The 11,336-nt window shown below is 42.1% G+C and overlaps 1 protein-coding gene across 1 annotated transcript in view; it reads right to left on the bottom strand.

Moving 5' to 3' along the window:
* LOC141087469 (probable ATP-dependent RNA helicase DDX47) overlaps positions 1–11,336 on the bottom strand; it is an 83,833-nt gene that overhangs the window by 2,466 nt on the left and 70,031 nt on the right. The window contains exon 6 of the mRNA XM_073573026.1: positions 8,801–8,871. Coding sequence (XP_073429127.1) covers positions 8,801–8,871 — 71 coding nt within the window. The remainder of the gene's footprint in view (positions 1–8,800; positions 8,872–11,336) is intronic.

The following is an 11,336-nucleotide window of genomic DNA, read 5'->3' as shown; positions in this document are numbered from 1 at the left end:
TTTCCCACTGCTTTTGGATGACCTTATGCCACTCCTGGTACAAAAATGTAAGCAGTTCTTCTTTATTTGATGGCTTGTGACTATCCATGTTCCTCTTGATTACATTCCCGAGGTTTTCAATGGGGTTCAGGTCTGGAGATTGGGTTGGCCATGACAGGGATTTGATGTGGTGGTCCTTCATCCACACATTGATTGACCTAGCTGTGTGGCATGGCGCATTGTCCTGCTGGAAAACGAAGTCCTCAGAGTTGGGGAACATTACATAGTAACATAGTAACATAGTTATTAAGGTTGAAGGGAGACTATAAGTCCATCTAGTTCAACCCATATCCTATCCTAACTTGCCCTAACATGTTGATCCAGAGGAAGGCAAAAAAAACCCATGTGGCAAACAGTAAGCTTCACATTGGGGAAAAAAATTCCTTCCCGACTCCACATACGGCAATCAGACTAGCTCCCTGGATCAACGCAATATTAAGGAAACTAGTGTATATACCCTGTAATATTATACTTTTCAAGAAAGGCATCCAGTCCCTTCTTAAATTTTAGTAGGGAATCACTCATTACAACATCATATGGCAGAGAATTCCATAGTCTCGCTGCTCTTACAGTAAAGAATCCACATCTGTGAGTATGCTTAAACCTTCTTTCCTCCAGACGTAGAGGATGCCCCCTTGTCCCCGTCACAGGTCTAAGAGTAAAAAGATCATTAGAAAGCTCTTGGTATTGTCCCCGCATATATTTATACATTGTAATAAGATCACCCCTAAGCCTTCGATTCTCCAAACTAAATAACCCCAAATGTAATAACCTGTCATGGTATTGCAGACCCCCTAGTTCCCTAATAACCTTGGTCGCTCTTCTCTGCACACGCTCCAGTTGAGCTATGTCTTTCTTATACACCGGAGACCAGAACTGTACACAGTATTCTAAGTGCGGTCGCACTAGTGACTTATATAGAGGTAAAATTATGTTCTCCTCATGAGCATCTATGCCTCTTTTAATGCATCCCATTATTTTATTTGCCTTTGCAGCAGCTGCCTGACACTGGCCGCTAAATGTGAGTTTGTCGTCCACCCATACACCCAGGTCTTTTTCAGTGACTGTTTTGCCCAGTGTTTTACAATTAAGCACATAATTATACATCTTGTTCGTTCTACCCAAGTGCATGACCTTACATTTATCCCCATTAAAGCTCATTTGCCATTTATCAGCCCAAGCTTCTAGTTTACATAAATCCTCCTGTAATATAAAATTGTCCTCCTCTTTATTGATTACCCTGCAGAGTTTAGTGTCATCTGCAGATATTGGAATTCTACTCTCTATGCCCCCTACAAGGTCATTAATAAATATGTTAAAAAGAAGCGGTCCCAAAACTGACCCCTGTAGTACCCCACTGCTAACCGTGACCCAGTCCGAGTGTGCTCCATTAATAAACACCCTTTGTTTCCTATCCCTGAGCCAGCTCTTAACCCACCTACACATATTTTCCCCTATCCCCATTGTTCTCATTTTATGTATCAACCTTTTGTGTGGCACCGTATCAAAAGCTTTTGAAAAGTCCATGTACACCACGTCCACTGCATTCCCTTGGTCCAGTCCGGAACTTACCTCTTCATAAAAGCTTATCAGATTAGTCTGACAGGAACGGTCCCTTGTAAACCCATGTTGATATTGGGTCATGAGGTTATTCTTCTCCAGATACTCCAGTATAGTATCTCTTAGGAAACCCTCCAGGATCTTACCCACAGTTGAGGAGAAGGAATCCACTGTTTTTCCAGTATAACCTTGTATGCGGCTTGATTCATACGTCCTTCGCAAGGATTAACCTGCCCATTTCCAGCCTTGCTGAAGCATCCCCAGATCATCACCGATCCTCCACTAAATTTCACTATGGGTGCAAGACACTGTGGCTTGTACACCTCTCCATGTCTCCGTCTAATCATTGGATGACCAGGTGTTGGGCAAAGCTGAAAACTAGACTCATTACTCCAGTCCTCTACGGTCCAATCCTTATGGTCTTTGGAAAACTTCAGCCTGGCTCTCCTTTGCTTCTCATTGATGAAAGGCTTTTTTCTAGCTTTACATGACTTGAGCCCTGCCTCTAGGAGCCTGTTACAAACTGTTCTTGCCATGCACTTCACCCCAGCTGCCATTTGTCATTCCTTTTGTAGGTCCACTGTGCGGTTGCCAAGTGACATTCGAAAAAGATGATGGTCATTCCGGTCAGTGAAGAACCATTTTCGCCCTCTGCTGATCTGTAGCTTTGTTGTCCCCAATGTCTGCTGCTTGACCTTGTTGTAATGGAAAGCCATCTTAGAAATTTTAAGGATGGAAGCAACATGACGCTCACTGTATCCCTCTGCTAGTAAAGCCAGAATTGAGCCCTTCTTTTCCTCACTCAAGACTTTTCTTTTCAACTCCTTTGGTATGGTTAAAAGTTATTTTTTCATTCATATTACTTTTGGGATATTACTAGCACTTGTTTTACTATACAGCTTGTCCTAGTGCAAGAGGATTGTGAAGACCACAGTAGGGTTTTTTATTCTTTCCTTCGTTAAATAAGATTTGGTTCAGGTGATCACCTAATCAGAAGCACATTAAGTAGAACGAGGTGTACTCTGGTTGGATTTCAACTGACACTGGAATGGAAGTCAGACATGTAAAGAAGCTGATTTTCATAAAATTGGGCAGTGGTCTCTTAATTTTTGCCAGCGCTGTATATATGTTAAAGGGGCCATCTTAGGCTGGTTTCACATTAGCTTTTTTTAGCGCAGCGCATCATGCGCGTCCATGCGCCCCTATGTTTAACATGGGGGCGCATGGCCTACCGTTTGCATGCGTTTTCATGCGCATGCGTTTTTTTATAGTGTGCATCTAGGCGCGCCGGACACAACCTGTTGCATTTTTGGTCCGTCCAACCTGTGTCAAAAAAACGCATGTGCACGGAATGCGCCAAAATAACACATTACAGTCTATGGGAACGCAGATGTGCGCATGTCCGTTTAAAATCGCAAGCGTTTTAAGAGTTAACATGGCTAGAAACGCATGCGCCTAAAAAAGCAAACGCATGATGCATTTTTTGCATGTGTTTCTATTGCGCATGAAGCGCAGTGCTAAAAACCGGTAATGTGAAAAGTAGCCTTAAGATGTGAAAAACTGACCACATATTGTATCTGTACATAGGTCAGAGTGCCATCCCCAACTCATAACCTCCTCAGTTACGAGCCAGAAAACATATAGGCTTTGGAGGATGTGTGCCCATCACTTAATGCTGCATTCACACATCAGTGATCCATGGACTGGCTTTGGGTCTTCTGACCTGAACTCAACCTCGTAGGCATATATAAGGCAGTCAAGTTCGAGTCAGTAGTCTCATGGCCAGTCTGTACACCTCAGTCCGCTCTCCAACTGGGTCACAGATTTGTGAATCTGGCCTTACTCTATATTTCCTCTGCATGGGCAATATATGGAGGCACAACTTTTCTGAGTGATAGCAAGAGGTTGTTACATTGCTACTGTTAAAGTACAGTCTTATTTTGCCCTCTACTGTTCAAAATGTTAAGCGAGAGAACTGATTTACTGTGACACGTAATACACTGTAATATATAGTATATGCATATGAAACCCATTTACGATTGGTCGTAAGACAAGATTTTTACTCGGCACCTAAAATAGGTCACAAATGTCATCTGTTGGCAAGTCCAGGACCCACCAGATGTAAACAATGAACGGAGCTGTGGTTTTCTGGCTCTACAATGTCTACTTCCAGCATCAGCAGAACCTGCCAATAACTGATCAGTGGGATCTGATATTGAAGTCCTGGACACACTTTAACTGCTCTCAAACCATCAAAGAGAGTCCTACCATCCATAGAGCAGGGGTCCTGAGCCTCCCATGCTGCACATCACAACTGCACTGTGCAGCCTAATGTATTGCCTATAGAGTTAGCAGGAGTTCAGCATTGCAGTGTAGGTGAAAAGGATTTTCTGAGCGATAACCCCTAAATAAAAAGACTGAAATTGAAGTTTTAATCTTCATTCTTCATCAGACTAACATGGTTTCTTAATTCAAGCCTATGATAGTGTCATTCTGAATCTCTGATTAATTTTGAGAAAGCTACTTCCACTTCACACAGAAATGCAGTTGTGAGTGGGCTTGGCACGACTGGCCACAAGATCCAGGAGAAGGACTGGAGCATGGACATCACCGGGGGAACATCGGCAGCACACAGAGACTGGGATTTTCATGTGCACAATAAACATGTTTTACTCAATGCTAAAAAATGAAGAAATAGTATAAAATCGCTGGAGTTGTACATTACATAAAAGGAGGAGCTTTCACCCATTTAGCTTGTTAAACTGGCCACACTATGGAATAGTAGCTGCAGAACTGAGCAAAACATATTTACATTCTCCCTGCTGCAGAGATATTTGTAAGTAAAGTTTGTTATAATATATTAGAAAAAAAAGACAATGTGCTGAGACCAAAGTAATTGCGAATATGTAAGAAATTATATTCATTAACCCCTTTCTGCCATCGGACGGAATAGTACGTCTGATGGCAGCACCCCCACTTTGATGTGGGCTCCGGCGGTGAGCCCGCATCTAAGCCGGGACATATCATCTGTTTGACAACTGTTTTGTATATGTGCTTTCAACAGAGCTCTGTGTTTGCAGCAGAGTTGTGTGTGTATGTATGTTCAGTACAGACCAAAAGTTTGGACACACCTCATTCAAAGAGTTTTCTTTATTTTCATGACTATGAAAATTGTAGATTCACTCTGAAGGCATCAAAACTATGAATTAACACATGTGGAATTATATAACTAGCAAAAAAGTGTGAAACTGAAAATATGTCTTATATTCTAGGTTCTTCAAAGTAGCCACCCTTTGCTTTGATTACTGCTTTGCACACTCTTGACATTCTCTTGATGAGCTTCAAGAGGTAGTCACCGGAAATGGCCTTCCAACAGTCTTGAAGGAGTTCTCAGAGATGCTTAGCACTTGTTGTCCCTTTTGCCTTCACTCTGCGGTCCATCTCACCCCAAACCATCTCGATTGGGTTCAGGTTTGGTGACTGTGGAGCCAGGTCATCTGGCGTAGCACCCCATCACTCTCCTTCTTGGTCAAATAGCCCTTACACAGCCTGGAGGTGTGTTTGGGGTCATTGTCCTGTTGAAAAATAAATGATGGTCCAACTAAACGCAAACTGGATGGAATAGCATGCCACTGCAAGATGCTGTGGCAGCCATACTGGTTCAGTATGCCTTCAATTTTGAATAAATCCCAAACAGTGTCACCAGCAAAGCACCCCCACACCATCACACCTCCTTCATGCTTCATGGTGGGAACCAAGCATGTAGAGTCCATCCGTTCACCTTTTCTGCGTCGCACAGAGACACGGTGGTTGGAACCAAAGATCTCAAATTTGGACTCATCAGACCAAAGCACAGATTTCTACTGGTCTAATGTCCATTCCTTGTGTTCTTTAGCCCAAACAAGTCTCTTCTGCTTGTTGCCTGTCTTTAGCAGTGGTTTCCTAGCAGCTATTTTACCATGAAGGCCTGCTGCACAAAGTCTCCTCTTAACAGTTGTTGTAGAGATGTATCTGCTGCTACAACTCTGTGTGGCATTGACCTGGTCTCTAATCTGAGCTGCTGTTAACCTGCAATTTCTGAGGCTGGGTGACTCGGATGAACTTATCCTCCGCAGCAGAGGTGACTCTTGGTCTTCCTTTCCTGGGGCGGTCCTTATGTGAGCCAGTTTCTTTGTAGCGCTTGATGGTTTTTGCCACTGCACTTGGGGACACTTTCAAAGTTTTCCCAATTTTTCGGACTGACTGAGATTTCTTAGGCTGCATTCACACGTTCAGGTTTTTTAGCGGCGGTTTTTAATGCGTGATTTTGCCGCAAAAACAGCATCCCACGCAATCCTATGGGATTCCGCAATGCTGTGCTAATGCTGCGGATTTTCCCGCGGCGGAATCGCATCGCAGAAAAATCCGCAGAATGCTCATTAATTTGCAGAATCGCAGCAATTCTGCCCACATAGGAATGCATTGTTCTACTTACTTTCCACATGTGGCTGTGCACACTATGCGAAAAGTAAGCAGAACATTTGCGGATGGTACCCATGGTCCGGAGGAGAGGAGACTGTCCTCTGGGCTGTGGGTACCATATCCCTGTAAAAAATAGAATTAAAATTAAAAAAAAAATCGGGTTATATTCACCTTCCGACGTCCCGCGCAGTGTCCCCAGGCTTCAGATATACACGCGGCAGCTCCCGTTCCCAGTAATGCATTGCGATGACCTTTGCCGACGTTGCGTCTCGCAATGCTGTAGCGGTCTCGCGTCATCAAAGGTCATTGCTGCAATGCATCACTGGGAAGGGGACCTACTGGAGCATCGCGGAGGCCTGGGGACGCTGCGCGGGACATCGGAAGGTGAATATAACCCGATTTTGTATTATTTTTAACATTAGATCTGTTTACTACTGACACTGCTTAGGCAGCCTCAACAATAAAAAGTTGGTCACACTCGTCAAACACTATGTTTGACGAGTGTGACCAACCTGTCAATCAGTTCTCCAAGCGATGCTACAGATCGCTTGGAAAACGCTAGCATTCTGCAAGCTAATTACGCTTGCAAATCGCTAGTTTTTCAACAGTCTATTCAGTAGGACTATCAGCTGTGTATCCACCAGACTTCTGCACAACATAACTGATGGTCCCAACCCCATTTATAAGGCAAGAAATCCCACTTATTAAACCTGACAGGGCACACCTGTGAAGTGAAAACCATTTTTGATGACTACCTCTTGAAGCTCATCAAGAGAATCCCAAGAGTGTGCAAGGCAGTAACATAGTTATTAAGGTTGAAGGGAGACTTTAAGTCCATCTAGTTCAACCCATATCCTGTCCTAACCTGCCCTAACATGTTGATCCAGAGGAAGGCAAAAAAAACCCATGTGGCAAACAGTAAGCTTCACATTGGGGAAAAAAATTCCTTCCCGACTCCACATACGGCAATCAGACTAGCTCCCTGGATCAACGCAATATTAAGGAAACTAGTGTATATACACTGTAATATTATACTTTTCAAGAAAGGCATCCAGTCCCTTCTTAAATTTTAGTAGGGAATCATTCATTACAACATCATATGGCAGAGAGTTCCATAGTCTCACTGCTCTTACAGTAAAGAATCCACGTCTGTGAGAATGCTTAAACCTTCTTTCATCCAGACGTAGAGGATGCCCCCTTGTCTCCGTCACAGGTCTAAGAATAAAAAGATCATTAGAAAGGTCTTTGTACTGTCCCCGCATATATTTATACATTGAAATAAGATCACCCCTAAGCCTTCGATTCTCCAAACTAAATAACCCCAAGTGTAATAACCTGTCTTGGTATTGCAGACCCCATAGTTCCCCAATAACCTTGGTCGCTCTTCTCTGCACCCGCTCCAGTTCAGCTATGTCTTTCTTATACACTGGAGACCAGAACTGTACACAGTATTCTAAGTGTGGTCGCACTAATGACTTATATAGAGGTAAAATTATGTTCTCCTCATGAGCATCTATGCCTCTTTTAATGCATCCCATTATTTTATTTGCCTTTGCAGCAGCTGCCTGACTGGCCACTAAATGTGAGTTTGTCGTCCACCCATACACCCAGGTCTTTTTCAGTGACAGTTTTGCCCAGTGTTTTACAATTAAGCACATAATTATACATCTTATTCGTTCTACCCAAGTGCATGACCTTACATTTATGCCCATTAAAGCTCATTTGCCATTTATCAGCCCAAGCTTCTAGTTTACATAAATCCTCCTGTAATATAAAATTGTCCTCCTCTGTATTGATTTAGTGTTATCTGCAAATATTGAAATTCTACTCTCTATGCCCCCTACAATGTCATTAATACATATGTTAAAAAGAAGCGGGCCCAAAACTGACCCCTTGTGGTACCCCACTGCTAACCGTGACCCAATCCGAGTGTGCTCCATTAATAACCACCCTTTGTTTCCTATCCCTGAGCCAGCTCTTAACCCACTTACACATATTTTCCCCTATCCCCATTGTTCTCATTTTATGTATCAACCTTTTGTGTGGCACCGTATCAAAAGTAATCAAAGCAAAAGGTAGCTACTTTGAAGAACCTAGAATATAACACATTTTCAGTTGTTTCACAGTTTTTTGTTAATTATATAATTCCACATGTGTTAATTCATAGTTTTGATGCCTTCAGAGTGAATCTACAATTTTCATAGTCATGAAAAGGAAAAAAAAAGAAAAAAAACTCTTTGAATGAGAACGTGTGTCCAAACTTTTGGTCTGTACGGTATGTATGTATGTATGTATATGTGTAAGTAGCAGAGCTGTGTTGTGTGTCTAACACTACAGAGACACTAACAATAGATTTATTAACTCCTTATTCTACCATAGTACATTAAAATTCATGATAACGACTCCCTCTACTTTACACAGTCAGAGAAGTTTTAATAAGAAAAAATGTATTTTTTTTCTTCAATTTTCTGCTTTCTAAGCTTGGGGTGCACCTTATGGTAAGGTGCGTCTTATGGTCCAAAAAATTAGGCAGATACAAAAATATAAATATTTAGTTTGAAAAAACTGCTGTAACGTGCTCTTTAAGGCCCAAAATTCTGTGGTGATCAATTGTAACACTTCTGTAAAAAAAAAGAAAGAACCTTCCAATGATCTGGACTGGTTGCTATGGGTAACATACAGCTTCTGGCCCATGGGTGAATCTTTTAGTCTTACAATTTAAATGCAGAAAACAACCTACTGTGTCACAAAAGTAATTGCTTTCCCAGATCTTCCAGCACGAGCTGTCCGGCCTACTCTGTGTATGTAATCCTGTAAGAGAGAAATCAGAAGCTAAGCAAAAAGAAACATTTCTATTCACCTTCAAAATTACCAGACCAGTAAATGTTCTTTAAGTCATGACTGAATGCACGAAATCTGGGAGCACCCACACATCCAATACTTTTCAAATGCTGCTAACCTCTGGTCTACGATGAGACGAACCAGAGTTTTGCTCGATCATCAACAGCCTGTTTAGATTGCAAGATTAGAGTGAAACTAGTGTTCCTAGAAAGGCTGGTTCACAATTATCTTAAGTAAATTGATCTTAACAAGGATGCAATTAAAGGATTTGTCCGGTCCAATCTTGCCAGGGCACGCACTGCGAAGAGTCGCCGTTTTCTGATCTGGGAATGGAGGGTAGTTATACATACTCCAGGTCAGTGGGCCACTGCACAGCCACACCACTAGACTGGGAGCGCCTCCTTCAATGCAAGTGTATAAAGCATGGCCATGCCCACTAGATGGGCTACGGCCAGGAGTTTGTATAACTCATACATACCCTCCTTACCCAGGTCAAGGACTGGCAATTCCCCTCAGCGCACAATGCGTGCCCTGGGGAGATTCACAAGTCTGCAGTCACACAGAGGGACTGCAGACTTATCAATTTGGACCAAACAATACCTTTTAGGAAGAACATGGGGTCCAATATCTGTACTTTGTCTAAAGTTTTGTAAAAGCAGCTCTAAAAAGGGAATCTGTGACCACATTTACCCTATCTAAACCATTAATATGGGCATACAGGTTATAGACTGCTGAGGAGAGTCCTCCATGTGTGTCATGTCAGATGGCTTGTGGATAAATCATCTGGGGAGGACGCTGCCTGCCAATAACTCTGCCTTCAGAGATGATTTTACATAATGGGGAGTTTCCAGTGTGATGCGTCGTGGCCGCTACTGAAGGGCAGTCCGGCTCTTTTTGGTGATCTGGTTCTCCTTACGCCACTCACTAAAAAGAGCAGACTCTTTTGGATCCTAAATGGATTCCTATTCAATATGTGTTCACAATAAAAAAAAAGTGGGTTGGATATATCCAACTGAATTCTGTGCTATAAAGTGTAGATTGAAAACCAGGAATGCCTAACTATTTAGAGAACAAACAAAAACTGAATTTTGACATTTACCCCAGTTAAACATTTAAATGGGCAAAGATATAAAAAATAGTAAATTAGATGTTCGATATTCTGCACGTTTCTTTTTTTGTGTCCCCCATTAGGGTACAACCTTAAAAAGGTTGTCCACTACTAGGAAAACCCTTTCTTGATCAAAATGTTTGGCCCCCAAAAAATAATAGAACTTATTCTGCCCTCCCGTACTGGCGCTGTTGCCATGGTGTCAGCACTCACTATCTCGGTGCCCCTGTACAGTTGTGACGAGGCACCCAATCAGCGCTGTGGTCACAGTCTCCGCCTTCGGACAAATCGAACAAGAAGAGGAGGTCTGAGCTGCAGCTGATCAGGGACTTCCTCTTCATGCGCAATTTGACAGGATGCTGGAACAGTGATGCTGATTGGGCACCGTGTCACAACAATAGCACAGGAGTCCTGGGGACAGCGAGTGCTGACACCACAGGATAACAGCGCCAGCACGGGAGGAGAGTATAAGCTTTAGTAATTTATTGGGGCCAAGGGTGGGGTATGAGAAGTGGTTCAAATAGTGGACAACATCTTTAAGTCCTCCTGAAAAAACTGAATGATACTTTATAGCCAAAAAAAAAACTTCTGATAACTGCTACCAAAATCCAATGTTGAAAGACCTCCCAAAATCAGACCAAGCAAAACTAGCAAGAGAGCTATCCATGATAAAGAAGAGCCACGCTCTCCATCTTCTTATAGAGAAAGACAGAATTATCCCATTCTGTACTAACCCCTTTACTCCCAAGGGTGGTTTGTATGTTAATGCCCGGGCCAATTTTTACAACTCTGACCACTGTCCCTTTATGCTAGCTCTTTAAAATAGCTCTGGAACGCTTCCATAGATCCTGGTGATTCTGACATTGTTTTCTCGTGACATATTGTACTTCATGATAGTGGTAAAATTTCATTCACATAACTTGCGTTTATTTGTGAAAAAAATGGAAATTTGGCGAACATTTTGAAAATGTTGCAATTTTCCAACTTTGAATTTTTATGCCCTTAAATCACAGATATATGGCACACAAAAAACTTAAGTAACATTTCACATATGTTTACTTTACATCAGCACAATTTTGGAACCAAAATTTTTTTTTGTTAGGAAGTTAAAAGGGTTAAAAGTTGAACAGCGATTTCTTATTTTTACAACACCATTTTATTTTTAGGGACCACATCACATTTGAAGTCACTTTGTGGGGTCTATGTGATTTAAAATACCCAAAAGTGACACCATTCTAATAACTGCACCCCTCAAGGTGCTCAAAACCACATTAAAGAAGTTTATTAACCCTTCAGCTGCTTCACAGGAATTTTTTGAATTTTTAAA

This window comes from Dendrobates tinctorius, unplaced genomic scaffold, assembly GCF_039654945.1.
Source record: "Dendrobates tinctorius isolate UK_male_01 unplaced genomic scaffold, ASM3965494v1 ptg000033l, whole genome shotgun sequence".
Taxonomy (NCBI): Eukaryota; Metazoa; Chordata; class Amphibia; order Anura; family Dendrobatidae; genus Dendrobates; species Dendrobates tinctorius.
Note: the sequence above shows the minus strand (reverse complement) of the source record. Positions and strands in the feature narration are given on the sequence as shown.